This window comes from Micrasema longulum, unplaced genomic scaffold, assembly GCF_059751315.1.
Source record: "Micrasema longulum isolate JH-2025_06_02 unplaced genomic scaffold, ASM5975131v1 h1tg000867l, whole genome shotgun sequence".
Lineage (NCBI taxonomy): Eukaryota > Metazoa > Arthropoda > Insecta > Trichoptera > Brachycentridae > Micrasema > Micrasema longulum.
In genome coordinates this window covers 645,961-664,886 of record NW_028278059.1, presented here as the reverse complement: position 1 = coordinate 664,886, position 18,926 = coordinate 645,961, and the positions used below count along the sequence as shown (strand labels likewise).

The 18,926-nt window shown below is 31.3% G+C and overlaps 1 protein-coding gene across 1 annotated transcript in view; it reads right to left on the bottom strand.

Annotated features, from left to right (window-relative positions):
* The window catches only part of LOC148278523 (atrial natriuretic peptide receptor 2-like), a 231,027-nt gene extending 213,556 nt beyond the window's left edge, over positions 1–17,471 (bottom strand). The window contains exon 1 of the mRNA XM_088231278.1: positions 17,273–17,471. Coding sequence (XP_088087404.1) covers positions 17,273–17,417 — 145 coding nt within the window. The 5' untranslated portion in view covers positions 17,418–17,471. The remainder of the gene's footprint in view (positions 1–17,272) is intronic.
* Positions 17,472–18,926: the final 1,455 nt, after the last annotated feature.

The window sequence follows — 18,926 nt, the reverse complement described above, 5'->3', positions numbered from 1 at the left end:
TCTACCGGTTTCTAGACATACCCGTCTCTTCATCAGGACATAAATTAAACCAGCACGCAAAATCCACTTAACACCTTCACCATAGTTTTTGTACAAAAATATAAAAAAAACATATTTCACATTAGGATAGCTTTAAAAAATAATATAACTTTGATCAATAATCAAACAACCTTTCAATATAGCCCGTTTAACGATGTTCCATTGTAATAGTTACCCTATACTTATTGAACTTACGCCCTTCCCTTTACCCCTGTCTCTTTTCTCAACTTTTTCTCCCACAACATTAAATATTTTGATGATCTAATCAGTGCAAGTTAGGGTTGCTCGTTAAAATGTATCTCGTGATGGTTTTATATATTTGTGCAAATACTATGGTGAATGGTACAGGTATAAAGTGGGTTTTGCATGTTGGTTTCATTGATGTCCTGATGAAGAGACGGGTACATCTCGAAACCGGTAGACGAAGAAAAGTCGGCAAGGGCTTGTATACAAATATTTAATAACATTTAGTAAAATGTTTGAATACAAAATTAAATATTTAAATATGAATAATTACATATAACAGCATTAGCAGAAATAAAACACTTAAAGCACATACAAGCATCATTCATTTAAAAACCTGAGTAAAATTTTCAAACAAAAAATTTTGCTCATGCCACCTATTATTTTGGACAAAGAGTTAAATAAGTGTAATAAAAATTATTCCTTAAATATTTAAGATTTTTATTCAGAAATTTAGGTGATCAGTAGGCAAAGATCTTAGTGAATTCCAAAAATATGCCACCAGAATCTTGAAAATGAAACATGTAGATGATACGAGTGTAATATTATTTAATATAATAAAAGGCTTTACATTCGTCATTAAGGGCGCGCTAGAAAATAAACGAATTTTGAATACCCCTTTCAAAGAAAATTATGTTAGGCTTCTTGCGAAGACTACGAATGTAAAAATTTCATCCAAATAGTAATTTGCCTTTGAAGAAATTCAAAAGAAAATTCATCAAATTATTTGCACATCTCGATAGAATATTTAGTTATTTTTTCTATCACTTCACAATAGGGTAATATCAACTACCATAGAATTATGAAAAGTCCAGAAGGAGAGTAGAATCATATTTGAATACATTGGACTGTGTCCAAAAATCCCGCTTCACCCTACTTTTGCCGCACGCATGCTTAAAGTCACCGCGTTATGTTGCCAGATCGCAAAAAATATAATCATAACACAAACGTAAGATAATTATATGGAAAAAGCGTTTGGTTAGTTCCTCTAAAATCTTATTGTACACTTGGAAACATTGATTGATACGACAGAGTAAGTAAAGGGTCATTTAATAAGAGCATTGAATTGAAATAATGAACTTTGAACCTAAAAAATAAATCAAATTTGATTGTACATACAACGGATATTTTTATATCATGTTAAATAATATTTTATGTTTTACAGATAATGTCGGTCAAATATCCATCAAAGCGTTGTTTAATCCAAGAAGTCTCATTTTCGATAGTTCTCTCATTAGATGAGTATAGAGATAGTCCATGATTGGAAAGTTAAATTAAATTCTCAGATAGATACTGAGGTGTCAGGTTTCGAAGAATGTTGTATAAAAGAGAAAGAAATGGAACATTTATGCCCTGTCTAAAACAAAGCAATTTTAATTATTTTCGAGAGAAAAACATGCACGATTTTTTTTTAACAAAGAGTTCAGTAAAACATTTTACCACTTTCCTCATTCCTATAAATAATACCTTTTTATAAGAACATATCAATATTTTTTTTTTTTTTTCGAAGAAAAAATAAATATTTGCGTTCTTATAACTAACCCAAATATTTAATTTTGACGGCCATTTTCAACGAGATGTAAATAACTCACTATTAGAAAATGGAATCGAGTTGTGGTAGAGAGGGATTCGAACCACGGACCTTTGGTCCGTGAGTAAGAGACATTAGCCACAGGACCACAACCCGATTATAAATATAGTCTACCCGATATTTTTAATTTCCCCTTTGTTAAGTACGCTTTTTGTAATATTGCCTTTTAGAAACAGAACTAATCATTAGAGTTTAACATTTAGACAAATGACCTTTTGTGTCATAAAAACATTTTTCCTCAAAATGCACTGAGCAAATTATGCTTCGTTTTGTTGGTTTCCAAAATTCAACTCGCCGTACTCTTTGTATTATTTTTACCCACTCCGTTTTCCTTCTTTCATCAGCAGGGAAGCTTTAATTTCACTAAATCAATTAAAACCAATGTTGTTATTAAAAAAAAGTAGGATAAACAAATTTACTACTCTGGCAACACTAACATAATGCTCGGTTTGTTTTCTTTGACAATCTCACAGGTGGAATTTTTTTTTTTTTAAGTAATGCATTTGTTACTTACAAATGCATTTTATACTTCCACATATAATATGATCCCATCATGTTTCTTGTTGATCCCAGCAGCATTTCTAAACTTTAAAACGACACAACACGGCATAGTTGAATTCAAATCGGGAATTGCGTACTAAGCTACTACAAAGAAACTATTGGGTCAAAACGTAAAACCATTCATTTAAGAGTAGTTTAGTTGCCTTCTGTTTAATGCGCGTATGCAGTTTCTGGACTATTCTTAATGCCTACTACGAATACCAATATAAACATGTAAAATGGATTTAGAAAAAAAAAATTTTTTAAATTTTTATTTAAAAAAAAAAGAAATATTAGCGTTCTAATAATTTACCCAAATATTAGTTTTTATGGCCATTTTCAACGAGTTGAAAATAACTCTCCATGGAGTGGTTAAAAACATGTTTTACGAAAACGCGATATGTTTGACCTTGACAAATTTGACGTCAAGATTTGAGATGATGTTATATTTAAATTTTAACGGTCACAAACTTCAAGTGATTTCAAAATTTAACCAAATAGTAGCGTATTAGGGTCTTGGCCACTGCAATTAACCGTTTTCGTGTGAAATCAAAATTATAAATTTAAAAGAAAAAATTGCTACTAATAAGTAAAAAAAATATTTTTCTTACTTTTCAGTATTTCATAGATCCTTATTAATTAAAAATTGTAAGAAAAAAAACTGATATTTCAATATCGTTTGTGAGTACATATCTTATTCTGTCCAAGACACATACCGAGCACCTTTTTTTTCATAGATTGTTGCGTGGATTTTAGTGTTTGGCTACTTTTCTGTATCACAGACATGGCTTCTAGTCTACATGTCGTCATTGCTAATATACGTAATTCATAGATATGTCTTTTGAGACAGAATAAAAAATGAAGAAGTAAGGCGCCGAATTGAAGTCGTAGATATCAGAAAAAAAACTGAATTACTGTTGGTAGAAAATATAAAAACAGAAAACCCTACTTTTAGCTTATCTAATATAACTACATGCTCTAATAAAATCATTGAAACTATTAATCTACTAAAAGCATCGAATTTATCAGGTACTGATGGTATTGGTTCTATTCTACTTAACCATTTAAAATTAAATATTGCACAGCCTCTTTCTTATATTTTTAACCTAAGCTTTAGTTCTGGAACATTCCCTACTACCTTAAAAAAAGCCATTGTAATTCCCATTCCTAAAAAAGGAGACAGAATAGATGTTGCCAACTATCGACCAATATCATTACTTAACTCTTAAATTATAGAAAAAATGTTCAAAAAAAGAATTTCAGAATACGTAGAAATTAAAAATATCTTATCGGGAAACCAGTACGGTTTTCAAAAAGGAATAGGTACAGATACAGCAGTCTCTGGTATAACATATCTTATTTTTAAAGATGAAGACTCTGGCAAGAAATGTCTTTCATTTTTTTTAGACTAAACAAAAGCTTTCGACACCTTATCACATACAATCATGATAAAACGTCTATCAAATATAGGTTAACAAGGTCATTTACTAGATTGGTTTACAAGATATTTATGTGGTAGAACACAAGTTAAAATTAGTAATATTACTAGCGAAGAAAAAAACATTGATTTTGGTGTACCGCAAGGTAGTGTTATGGGTCCGATTTTGTTTATTTTATATATTAATGATCTATGTCTGAAACACATAAAAAAATGTAGTATTATTGCATTTGCAGATAACACTGCTCTCATTTTAAGACGTGAAAAATGGGATCAAACTTATTCTGCCGCTCAAAACGGTGTCAATACAATAACAATGTGGCTGGAAAACAATTTCTTAACTTTAAATATTGACAAAACAAAATACCTGACATTTAGTAAAACCACGGTGGGACAGCCTAAACAAAACTTTTAATTAAAATATGCTCTGAAATACTTGAAACAGTACACCATATAAAATATTTAGGAATAATGATTTATAATTTTTTTAAATTGACAGAACACATACAATATATAACAAAAAACATTAAAAATCTTTCCTTTATCTTCAAGTCGATACGTAACATATTATACCTAATTAAACTCAAACAATAATATTATATTTTATGTAACTCAATTATAACTTAAGGCATAATAGGATAGGGGGCACTTATAAATCAACATTAAAACCTCTCGAATCTGCTCAAAATCTATTATCAAAATAATTTTTAAAAAGTCGTTCAGGTACCCCAGCGTCAAGTTGTTCGAAGAATTTGATAGATTAAAAATATGGCTATTATATAAATCTAGAATATTTATGTTTGTGAAAGCAAATTAATCTACCAAATCCCAAAAGGTACACTCCTACACTACCAGAAGTCAAACTAAAGGATAGGTCATGGGGTCTACCACACATTCTAAATTCGGGCAAAAAAAAATCAGGTTTCTGGGCCCCCAAATATTCAATATGTTACCCAAACATTGCAAAACCATGACCTGAATTCTATTAAACAAATTTGTAATAAAATGGTTACTGGATTTAGGTAGAGAAAAATCGGAAAACTTACTAAATAAAATTCTAAAATAATAAATGGTTTAAATTAATATTGTATTACTGTATAATAAATAAACTAGTAAGTAGTCATGTGATTATATTTTTAATTGAATCGGCATTCACTTCGTAACACTTCATTATAAATTATTATGAAAATAAAACTTTGTTATCAGTGTTACACAATTTTATTCTTTTACAAGAACACAACTATAGTTTCGGGAGAGCACTCCTCCCATCGACGGGTGATATAAAACTCTTTTTTCGTTTTATATCACCCGTCGATGGGAGGAGTGCTCTCCCGAAACTATAGTTGTGTTCTTGTAAAAGAATAAAACTGTGTAACACTGATAACAAAGTTTTATTTTCATTATAATTTAAATTAATAATTTAGTCATGTGATTGTTCATTTTTGCATAAAAATGTATGTCTTAAAACAAGTTGTACCTAGTTAGACAGACTAGACAAAATCCAGAGAAATCTATTACCTAAGTATGTATGTAGTAGATAAGAAAATTGTAATTTGTGTTAATAAACCATTGTTATTATTATAATTATTATTGATCGTAAAGTAAAATTAAAATGTCTGTGGGTAGGACACTTTGCGAGACAAAATGATGACAGTTAACAGGCAGAATTATAAAATGGAGACCATGGGCAAACAAAAACAAACTGAATAGTCGGTAAATGAAAGAAACGAGGGATAGGAAAGAAAGGAAACGTTTGGAAGAGGCGTTTTTCCAGCAGTGGAAAGAAAGCTGAAGAAGAAAAAAATGTATCTATAAACTTGAAAGATTTTCTAGAAAAACTTGAAAGAGAATTGAAATATATATTTGATTTAAGGCCGGTTGTATAAACATCCGTTCGTTAACTTGATTCCATTTTTAACTAATATTTGGTATACCGGCCGATTATTGCGTTTTATAAACGTTCGTAGCGTTACGAGCCGTTAAATCTATGGTTAAATGGTTACTGGCCGAATTTGGGCGGTTAAATGCATTACGATCCGTTACCTTCAGCGCCGCTGCCGTATTTGACATGACAGTTGTTTTATCACATTGTTATTTGATCAAATCTTCGCCCAATCAACATGCAGATAGTCATTATTTTGGGATTTAGTTGAATTACCAGTTTTATATGTTTTTTACTCTGCGTGGTGGTATAAAATCAACTTTAGTCTGATGGATAAATATAATCAGCAGTTAATTAAAAAAAAATTTAAACATGATTTATTGATATAAACGTAAACTTTAATAACAGATAATAGTTACAACTATCCATCGTACCTGCTCGCTTTTCTTATTTTTAATTTTAATTCATAGTACTCTCAATTCATAGTTCTTTTTTGTGTAAAAACTTTGTTCAAAATTGTCGAGTATTTGCATTTGATGTATTTTTTCATTCAATGCAAATGCGCACCGTTCGCATTTGACAGAAAGAGCTTAGATAAAAAGTTTTTCTGTAGACAATTAACAAAAAAATATCAATTTCCATGAAAATACTTACCGGCGACCGTCCGAAATGATTTATAGAACACAAAACCGTCGGTTATCGTAACGAACGGCCAACGGTTCGTTACACTTACGGAAGTTTGATTAGATGTTTATAAAACCGGCCTCTAGATGATGAATTATGACCTTTGCTCATACGAGGTAATAAAATATTATGTTTTATTCTGCAAAAGGACTCGACGAGAAAAATTGACTATAATGAATGTAACTGGGTAGTAAAGTATGAATAATATTTCAGAAACTTGTCACTTTTGCAAAAATATATTCACGTTGACCCAGTTCAAAATCGAATCTAAGCCTGCCAGAAGTAAAATTAGATCGGTCATGAAGTCTCCTATAAACTTTGAATTTGGTGAAGAAATTTTAGGTTTTTGGGTCCCAAAATATTAAATGTATTCCCCAAACATTGTAAAAAATGTAACTCGAATTCAATTGAATAATTTTTTTTTGAAAATCGGTTGCTGGATTTTGGTTAAGTCAGAATTAAATAAATATATACATTCATAAATAATTAACAAAGCGTAATTTTATAATTAATTCAAAAGTAGGGTGTCATGTATTGGGTATTATGATCTACTCATAAATATGTTTGCCTTAAACCAAGTTGTTTATAGATAAGCATGCTACACATGAATCCAGAGAAATATATCATCAAAAAAATGTGGTAGATAATGAAATTGTTATGTTTACTTATAAACGAGTTTTTCTTTATTAATGCTTTCGAAAACCGATTTTTTCATCTTTGACTAAAAACATGCTGCCGGCTAAAATTATTGAAAAAAATATCAAAAGGTTGGTTGCATTGAAAATATCCAAGGATCCACATAAAAAAATATATCTTTTAAAGAATGAAAGGTCTTTTAATTTTAATTAACCACATCAAAGTTTAAGGATACATATTATGTTTTCATGTATGTCAATCCTTTAAGGCTGGCCAATTCAAGTAAATCTTTCAAGGATGTTTGGCCTTATGTCTCTGATAGACACGAAATGTTGTTTTCCAATGCTTACATCGTTACTGGTTTATCTGCGTAAAAGAATGATCTTACAATCTTTTAAAAAAGTAATCTTATGGCGTTAAATCCCACTTTAAAAGCCAGTTGATTAGTCCGTTCACGAAATAATGTTGTTATCTAATTGCTATTTCAGTAAGTTGATGGTCATATCCGCCATAAAGACAAAACGCTCTAAAAGTTTGCCGAACAGAACGATCACTTTGAAGCAAATTTTCAAAATACTACGCGTCCTTTATGCGTATATCTTTGCCAAACGAAATGTCATTGTTTACTGTATACAATAAAAACAAATGCTTCTCTATTTTTTGGTCTTTTATTTTCAAAAGCTTCATATTACATAATTTATTTAGTGTTTAAATTGTGATAATCTATAACGTGAAGAATCATATCAAATCTGGAGAGAAAAAAAAAAAAAAAAACTCGATAATCATTTTCAAAATCAGTTAAATAAAATAAATCTGTAACAACAAAATTATTGGGTATGCATTTTATCGTGTGTGTGTTCAAATTACAGTTCTATTATGAAAAAAATATTATATGGACTTAGCATAAAATGAGTGTCCACCGTCCATAAGCAATTGATTGTATTCTCACAATCAATATGAAATTGTAAATAATTATTTTCATACACAATTAAAAAAAAAAATTGTTTTAAATATGTGTCTTTACAGAAACGTGACATGTTTGGCATTGACAATTGTGACGTCAAGGTTTGTGACGATGTTCTTCTTAAATTTGACAGTGTTTCATAGACCCTTATTAATTTAAAATTGTAAAGAAAAGTTATATTTACTTGTTGTAACATAAAATAATGAAGATTAAATTTTAGTGCTATATTTTTTAAAATTTTGGTTAGAGATTCTGTCTATGTCTGTTTGAAATATCAGATTTTAGCATTTTTCACGCCACGGCCCCATATGGGATAAGATAGCTAAACCCCGTTCTGTGAAAATTAGTTACCAAAAGGTTACCGGGTCAACGATACTGCGCGATCAATAGCGCCCGTTCCCCCAAGTTTACCAGAAAAATTACCTGACTGTACAGGATTCAATTTGTCACGAGGATATTAAATTTATTACCTTGTGAGAGGTAACTTACTCTTCCTTTGTGTCATGCGCTTGGCTAGAAAGAAAAAAAAAGGTTTAAATAATACATGCTAGTGAGATAATACAAAAATAACTAAAACTAAGTGCAATGATTTTTGTCTACATGAAATCAAAATAGTGTTTTATAAAAGCAATCAATAATGTTCAAAAATAAATAATATACATTTTAGATTTTTTTTTTCCATTTTATGGTATGACATTTTACACTGTTTGTTAATAAGTTTGTAAAAAAACACCCTAATTTTTAGTTATACCGTCAACTGGTTTCGATGTAACTTCGTAGTATTGAGGTTTTGAAGCTTTAAGGCTTCAAAGCTTCGAGGCTACTTCTTAGGTATGGAGTAATTAAAATTTAGTTTATGTCCTGATAATGAAGACGTAACATTGGAACCAGTCGATGTATAACTAAAAATTTAAGTGGTTCATACAGTATATATTTTTTTACGGACTTATTAAGTCTATTTAACAATGGTGAATACATTTTTTTGTAAAACATACATTTAAAATTAAAATAATATACAACAAAAAAAAAATTACTAGAACAAACAAATAAATAATAATTACTACCTCGAGACTTAATCCGGTCAATTTTCGTGAATGTTTAAATTTAGAAAGATTTACAACAAAAAAGTCCAGATTTTGTCTCGAGTTGAACAAATAGTAGATATAAGTATACAACAAAATATTATTCGAGCATCAATTTTGTGGAATAACATTTTAACTATGAAATAATTAAAATATTTTGTCATTAATTTCATGTCATGTCTTTTATTTCTAACTAATATAGTGTCCATGCGACTCGACTGTGGAATCATCTCCCATCCACCATCAAAGATGTTACTACAATATATCTGTTTAAATCAAGTCTAAAGGAACATCTCATTTCGCTTCCTTAATCTCTCCACCTTTCCTTTTTCCTCATTTTTCATTTAGCCGTGAAGTAATAGTATTGATTTAAGGTTATTTTTATGCAAATTCAGTTATTTATATTTTTATATATATCTTAAGGTTTTTTTTTAAAATTATTTTCTATTGAATATGTTTTGTAACTGTAATTATCAAAATATTGGTTGGTTGTAAGAAATCGCCATTTGGAAATAAGCCCGCCAATGTGCAATAAAAATTATGTACAAAAAGTTTAATAAATGAAAGAACAAAAAACATTATAAAAATATAAGACGATAGAAACACAAATTTGGAATAAAAGGTGACCGGTTTCATAGCTTTCGGGACATCTTCGAGACTAGTTTGCTAGCGTTTAGTTTTATAATAAATTACAATGATCTTTCATCAATAATTTGCACTAAAAAAATTGAATGTTTGAAAACACATTGTATTTTACGTCTCACGCGAAATTGATATTAATAAAAAGACAACAGGTTTCGGGTATTTTGAATAACCCATCATCAGGTGTAAATACAAACTCAACATATATCCAAAATGGTGCTAAAGTAGATAGCGTTGAGCGAAGTAGCGTTTGTAGACAAATACAGAATTTCACCCCACTATATTTTAATTAATTGATAGTGAGATTCATCTTAATTAATTATTACACAGCAGGCGCCGTGGCGCAGTTATTAAGACTGCTAAATATGAAACTAGCGTTGCGGGTTTGATTCCCGTCAGTTGCTAGAAAAAAATCTTTTTTTTTTCTCATTAGTCTAGGTGTTGTGGTACATTTTCCTTCCATATCCTATTAACTATCTACTGATAAGCTTTTAAAAAAGAACATTAGCGAGTTATTTCTTTTTAAAAAATTAGAAAATTCCCAGGCAAATACTGAAAACACATTGAACTTTTTATGCTGTTTCACGGGCCACTTGATATTATCAAAAATATTTTAAGTACTTTCAGTTTGAAAAAATGAATATTGAAAATATTTCCTCCACATACCCGAAAAACCGTTTTAAAGACCGTGATTTTTTTTTATAGATTCACTCATATAAAAATCCATGTTTTTTGTTGTAAATAAACGAGTTACTGTCTTGAATTTTTAATTTTTCAATTCCATTAATTGTAATTTCAATTGAATTTGATTCTCCTAATTTCACCAACCCTTTCACTGAGAGTTTGGGAAATTATATGAAGGACCTTTATCGGATATTGTCATTCTTCCTCATGACCATATTGCAAACACGAATGGTAGCACAACTGAGTTTACTGTTTTGAGAAAATTTAGTTACAAAAGTATTTTTTTTACAATTTAATTAAATCAAATTATATTATTATTTTCATTATTTTTTTAATTGATAAAGCCCTTTATTTAAGTCACCAAAAGATAATTAGCATAATCATGCATGTTGCACCACTAATTTAAAGGTTATGAAGTACATTATTGTTATCACGTCACAGTTAATGGCTTGTTAGTGGGTACTACGTTTGACAATTTTAAAACCAAGGGATTGAAATGCAACACTACTTCCCCCTTCGATGGGAAAAGATAAAATAAAACATAACAGATGGATGAATTGAATAAATATAGATGATTGAACATATGCATAGTGGTGAATGTTCCAAATTGCCTAAAGTGATAATTTAAACCAGCCAATGACACGATTAAAGCTATGTAAATTTTTAGAATTCCATATTCCCTTGTTTACGATATTTTTCATCTGTTTTGCAATTTTAATCTATTTAAATCATTTTACATTGTATTTATAAGCAAACATTAGGATATATACATATATGCACTCAAACTATACTCAAACTATATACTCAAACTATATACTCAAATATTGTTGAATAAATTATGGGTTTAATAGTAGGTGTAATATATTTATAATAGGTTAGATTACAAACGGCAGGTTAGTGATTAATTAAAGTGCAATGTCACATTCCTAATTAAAATACAAACAAACATTGCGAGCACCATCAAAAATGTAAACTCAGTATTCTTAAATTCATCTTGTTAACAATTAAGAAACAAATTCATGTAAAGTTCAAATGAAAATACCACCATCATCATTATGACGTCCCTATCAACACCCCATGGTGCATATGGCACTGCATTAGTACACCAAATGCAGCATATATTGATCATCTGCTGCATAAAGATAAGGCAATCAGTCTTTCGCTTCAGGTGCTGGTCCAGGAAGAATAAAATACTTTTGTGTAAAATCTCTAGGAATCTAACCCAGAACCTAGAAAATGTCAGGCAAATGCGCCAAGCACTTCACAATGAGGTGGACTCATCTGCACTCGATTTACTTATTCAGGATTTTTATCTGAGAGCAGCCATTAAATCGAAAACACTTGTACAGAGTTCTTGTTCTATTTCACGGACAGAACTGTATTTTTTATCCATCCACCTGGAGTAAATATATGAAAACATAAGAAGAGATTATGTAAAATAATATGAAAATAATAATTACATTGAACTGTATATTTATGGAAAGAACAAAATGAACCGAATTTGCTCTAATTAAAAACAAAATTTTAAGAATGTCCAAATTAGAATGTCCAAATAGTAGTATTAAACGTAATTAAAAACTAGAAATTGGTCATAAATCAAAAAAATACCCGAACTTCCATATTAATAATGAGACATACTCAAAAAATACGCACATAAAATTGAATTTAAGTTTTGAAATCACAGCATGTTCTATTGAGCACAATTTCTTTTTTCTAATAATAACAATAATATATTAACAGACAACAGTCGGCTTTTGCCAACTGTTACGTGCTAGAGAATTCGGCCCTTTGGGCCTCATACAATCAGCCCTTCAGACTTCGTTTACTGGGCCCTGCGGGCCTCAGTTGATTAATTAGGATCTTGGGAACTGAAATTTACCCCTTCTGAGCTTCACAATTTATTTTTGCTGTTCAAAGCAATCTGAATGTAATAAAGAATACTACCTCACTCAGAATAATGCTACCAAAAGACACATAAAATTCACAGATACAGTACATTAAATATCCCGGCGGCCTCTATGGTGTTATTTCCCGTTGAAATCTAAATGATATATTTATGGAATTATTATGAGCAAAATAGCCAAAAGGATTACAGTTTAGTATAATTATTATAAAAATGAAACTTAATTTTCCAGAAAAAATAACATAAATAGAGTATTTTCTTTTATTATTTTGATAAAGCAGATATTTTTCCAGTTCAAATACCTTCAGAAAACCGGAAAATATCCATTATCATCCCGGAAATGAGCGCGTGCTTCCTCGGATTTACAGTGAGTGTGATTTCTTTGCACTACGCCTACGTTAGGAGCGTAAGAAGTAACCTTTTTATCTTTAGTCACACGTGCCAAGAATTGGGGCAGGAAAGTTTCTAAAAGATCAATAAGAATTATTTTAAAAACACCTTTAAAAACTGCAAGTGTCTGTATTTTTCCATTTTGATTTTATGATTCTTTGCCCACTTTTCTTGTCAAAAGTTTTAAGTTAATTCAGCTTTTAGGTGCGTTTAATTTTTTCGATGTTTTATTTTACTTATATTGAATTTTGCATAGTTTGCACTAAAAAAAGCCAATGGTGAAAACTTTATTGCTATTTAATTAAATTTTTCATTACATGTAGGGTCAAGGTACATACAGTGGTTCGGGTGGGTACAGTGCAGAGGATTAAGTACTCAGCATGTAAAAGTATAAGCAATAAAATTTAATCTTGCTCTTAGTAAGAAGGTCCCACAGGGCAAACACCTCACTACTAGCCGGCTGGTAACTGTATCAGTGTGTACAGGTGATGGGTCTATTTTTTTTATTTTTTTAGGGTTTTAAGCCTAAATTTTAAATGCTTGATTTCTTGGTTTCTTGTCTGATTTGGATCTTACATTTTCATATGGCATTGATTTTACTGTAAAAATCATGTTTTATGGTGACATATAACAGTATTACTATAATGAAAAAATGTAGTAATTTGTGATTGTTTGACTAGAAAATCATAATGGCCGCATATAATACAGTGGATTCACTGTGTACCTAAGCTATTCGAATTATTTCTCATGCTACCCAAATATTCACATCAAGTCTAAAAATATATTTATTTACCATGTACTAGAATGAGCATCGGTTGATTTATTTGTGATCCACTGTACGCAGTTTTCTTTCCATTTTTTAAATGAAACCGTCCTTACTGTTTACATTGTTAGTTAATCTAAACAAAAAAAACTATTTATTTACAGTAATGCCAAATTTTATCTTTCGTGTTCAAACTATCACAAAATTACAGCGCTCCAAAAAATTGGTGATCTACGACACCCTGAACCATACAATACGTATGTTATTTTAAAGGAAGTTCTATTCAGTTATTTCATAAATATCTACAATTTTCTTTTATTCCAAGATAAAATCCTCCTGAAAAAATATATATTGTTATCATTTGAGATTTTCAAAACAAAGTATTAAGTTACAGTGCATTTTAATCACGTCTAAAACAACGACAAAATGATGCTTAAAATCTAGTCCAGACACCATAAAATATTTCCATAAGTAATTAATCTTGCCCGGAGTCATATTTATTTAACTCTTGTGTGACTGTGATGTCACACTAGTTGACATAGGACACGATACTTGATATATCTCTCTTATTTTTTTAAATGGTGAACTCGTCATTTTATTAATCTTCAAATTGTTATTTTAACACCGGATTCGGAAAGTAAAATTTGTATAACTATGCTGGATGTTAATACAAAAAATATTTATCTTTGCTTCGCGAATAATGAATGTCCGCTAATCCAGCAACACGTCTTTATAAGAGAGAGCACGGAGATAGAACTCATAACAAGAAAGACAGAGACGCTGTTCTGTGGCGGGTGTTGGGTAAAACAGATTCAGTTTTCAGTCGGTTGATGACTGTAACGGGGATGCACGCGCGTAATATGAGCAGCGTATTTATGATTTTTAATTTATTTTGCTACAAAAAGGCTAAATTATATGTTTATGTGCATAAATTATGGAAAATAAATTATAACATAGTATGTGTCCATGTTTTTTTTCATACGTGTGAACTTTAGAATATTTCGTCTTTTACTAGTGGTAACACGATGTTACATCACCGCGCGCAAAGGAATTATTTACCACAGTCTCTTAAGAGTTAAAGTAGTCAAATGTACTAACCTATACACTACATTGTGGCTGGTAAATAATGTCGAATTTCAACAAAAAATTCACACTGATAGTTATTTTAAGTTAAATTGACGAAGTCAGTTACTTGCTCTATTTTTTTTCAAGAAACCTATATTCTACACCACATTGAAAACTTAGTGATGAGTAAAACGTAAAAAGGTTTTGGGCGTAAGTATCGTAATAACAACCTGGCCGAAACTTTTAAATTCAGGTTCTTCAGTGCAGATAAAGATACACTTATACACATTTTATGTGAACGTGATGTTTTACGTCACGAAAAAAGCCGCATCCTCGAGGGATCACTGGTTAAGCCTTACAATCCTAAAAAGCTCGCCCCAAACGAATAGCCCAATACTTTACGGATCTAGGCATGGAGGGCGAGATTTATTAAATAAGAACTCTCGCTTTCCACACAGTAGTCAGGCTCTTTAAATACCTGGGCTTAGAGGGCAAGAACTATTCACGAGACATGTCACAATAGGCCTTCGCAGGTCGCAAGAGATGATAATGAGATGAGATGAGATGAAAAATTCGCCTCACGATTTCAATAAGGTTACCGGAGTTACGCGTAAAAAAATGAAATAAATTAAACAACATGGAAGTGTTCCACATTAAAAAAGCTTTAAAAAATATTATTCTCCACATAAATATTCAAATATCTTTTCAATATAGCCCACTTTTTAATTTTTAAAAATTATTCAACTGTGTAATGTTCAACCTCTTAGCTCCTCCCCTTCTTTCTTCTCCCTAGATTCTACTATATTTTGCTTAATATTATTAACCTAATTTTAGTGCATGTTTGAACATGGTGGTGTTTGCATCCCCTTTAACTCTGCATGCAATTGAAGTATTTTTTAAATTTATGTAGTGAGTGTCCCTGACAAAAAGGCGGGTACGTCTTGAAACAAGTAGACATAAAAGTTGGCAAGTGGTTAAATACTAATATCAATTAAAATGTTTGACAACAAAATAAGTGCTGTGAACGTAAAAAAAAATAACAATAATAGTAATAATTTGAAAAATTGGTAGAAATCAAATCGTTTTGCGCATTTCGACAAAAAAACAACAATAATTTAACTTTCAACTTTATTTGACTTATTTTTTTTTTACGCATTTGGCCCTAGCCGATTTAATTGAATAATTGGCGATCATGTTGCAATCTCGATCAAGTCTTATCTGATATTTGAAAAACAGTTTTCTTAAACTAAGATAGTACTTCTACACAAATAACTATAAATATAGAAGCGCATATTAAAATAAATCTTTGATTAGTCTGGTATTCAGAATTGTCAATGTCTATTACTTTTAAGTCGGAACAATTGTATGCGTGCGTGCAAAAAAATATGTATGGTGTATGTAGAGGATGCGAAGACTGTCTGCAAAGACATAGTGATATGGCATTCTATCCTCTCTGCCCAACCCTACGCCTACAAGAAAACGGCGTGACTATATTTTAGTTTGTATTATGTATACCCATAAGATACCTAATAAGTAGAAAGAGCTCGTAGGTTCAATAAATGAAAACAAAATTTAACTGGCGCCGTGGCACAGTTGGTTAAAAGGTTAATTGTGAAACTAGTGTCACGGCTTGATTCCCGCCAGTTGCAAGAAAAAAATCCAAGAAAGATTTTTCTTCAATTGGTATGGGTATTGTGGTTGGTTTTTTCATAACTTTATTCATATCCTTTCTTTTCTACCAGCTGTTTAGCCATTAAAATTGAAGTTTAGTGAGTTATTCTTTTTTTATTCATATTTATATCAAAATCATTTACTTTAAAGTTTCATAAAGAAATATCAACAAAAACACCAATGTCATGTCTTTATCTCTCGATCATACATATTTATACATACGTACTGACGCGCCAATTGCAAAAAGATACAGAATCCTTAACTTTTTTTTGAAAGATTAACACAAAAAAAATGCACAGAAATAAAAAATCTCTTTGAGAAAAGAATATGGAAGTCTAGAGTTTTACAGAGTTAATAATGTTTGCTGGTTTATGTTGTGATATTGAATAATATTTCATTTGATTTTGATGAAATTGCTTGAATAATTAACCAGTTGACTTGATTTAAATATCTTTTAAAAAATCTGCCAATAAGGAAATATCTGTTTTTTTACATTTCTTAAGTAACTAAGGTCTATGAAATACTGTAGATTAAAATTCTTTTTTTGCTAATTACTATTAATAAAGTAGCATAAAAAATATATTAAAAATTGTAATTTTGAATTCCCGCAAAAACGGTTGCATTGACCGCGTCCCTAATACGTCACCATTCATGCTTATTTGTTTCTGGCCTATGAATTAAGTTATCACAAATCTTGATGTCACAACAACCAAGGCCAAACACGTCACGTTTTTCTTGCAACGTATTTTTATTATATTTCTTTTTACATTTATGTTTGAAAACATTTCTCCACAATATCCATATTGATTTTGAAAATGTAATTAACTATTCCGAATTCATTTTATTTTTTTGGTATTCGTAGTATGTGATATTTCCATATTCAAAACAAAATTATTTTGACTCGACTGCAAAATATTTCATTTACAACTCAACTCCATAAGCTTTTCACATTCAGTTTGATACGTTCTCACTCTTGTATTGTTGCCAGTTAATATAATACATTACTCTAAAGAATCTGCCTTGTAGTGCAGTGGAGAGTGAATCAGAATACTCACGTATGTGCTTGAACCTGTCTTCCAGAATGGAGTTACAGTGATCACAGTTGAGAGTGCAGTGGGGGCGGCGCACCTCTAGCAGGGGGCTTACTGCCCTACGGGGGGAGGCATCCGAGCCAGCGCCCCCTGGCAGAGCGAGAGACATTTTGTTTTATTTTTTATAATACTTTTACAATTTAAAAAAAAAAACGGGACCCGCCTTTAAAACGAAACCCATTGACTAGATTTTTTTTAACTGAGACACTGAAAAACACTTAAAAATTGAGTAACTCGAGAATCTTTAATTTATTTTTGATTATTTTTTGGTATTTGTCTCTCGTCTCTCCTGTTTCCTGAAAAAAATAAAACATCATAAGTCTTTGATTGTAAAATATAACATAAAACATATACAGAATAAAAAACATACATATTTTTCTCAAGACATTTGTTTACAAATGATATTCTAAAACTACAGGGTCTTCCAATAGGGACTTCCTAACTTTAACAGTTGGTAGTTGCCATATTGTTAAAGCGACATCTGTCAAATTGGCTGCCATTTATTCAGTCTGTTTTTCTAAATCACCATGGACGGATAAAGCGTTCAACAACACATGCAAATGATAAAATTCTTTTATCAAAATGAGTGTTCTGTTCGGGCAACGTTCCGCGCGCTTTGCCCATTTTACGGTCGCCATAGTCGTCCTATTGAAAGGACTGTAGTGAGGAAATGTGGTGAATAAATTTGAGTCCACTGGTCCAATTATCAATAAACCGACACCCGAACGTCAACAACACGCAAGATCGGCCGAAAATGTCGCCTCAGTCAGTGAGAGTGTACAGGAGAAACCGAGTTGGTCAATTTCGCTTCGCTGACAAGAACTCGGCCTCTCGCAGACCACAACTTGGAAAATTTTGCGTCGTGACTTTAGCCTGCCTCCTAACAAAATTTAATTGACCTGGAAACTGAAGGTGAATGACCATAGACAACGACGTGTATTTGCTAAATGGAATATGTAGCATTTGGAAGCTGACCCTAATTTTTACCGAAAAATTATCTTCAGCGATGAGGTCCGTTTCTGGATGAATGAGTGCATCAACAAACAAAATTTTCAAATTTGGGATAATATACATCTCTATAAAATCCAAAAGCGTTCAATGCTTCCCGAAAAACTCACTGTTTATTGTGGATTTTGGGCTAGCAGTCTCACCGGTCCATATTTCTTTGAGAAAGACGTTAGCCGGGCCATCACCGTCAACGGCGAGCGCTATAGGGTGATGATTACCAACTTCTTTTGGCCTAAATTGGATGATACGGACACCAACAACATATGGTTTCAACAAGACGGCGCTAGGCGCCATAAAACTCATGCCTCAATGGACATTCTGCAAGAGTGATTTAAGGGCATAGCGTGGAGGTATAGTGAATTGGCCACCGATACCGTGCGATTTGACCCCGTTAGACTTTTTTGAGGTGTTGTCTTTAGTTGCAGGTCTATGCAAATAAGCCACAAACCACAGCGGTCCTCAAAGCCAACATAACTCTTGCTATCCGTAAAATTCAGCCTGATTTATGCGCCAGAATCATGGAAAATCGGACATTTCGGATGCGCGCCACCCAGAGAAGCCGCAGCGGGCATTTGAACGATGTTATATTCCATACATAATGACATTAATA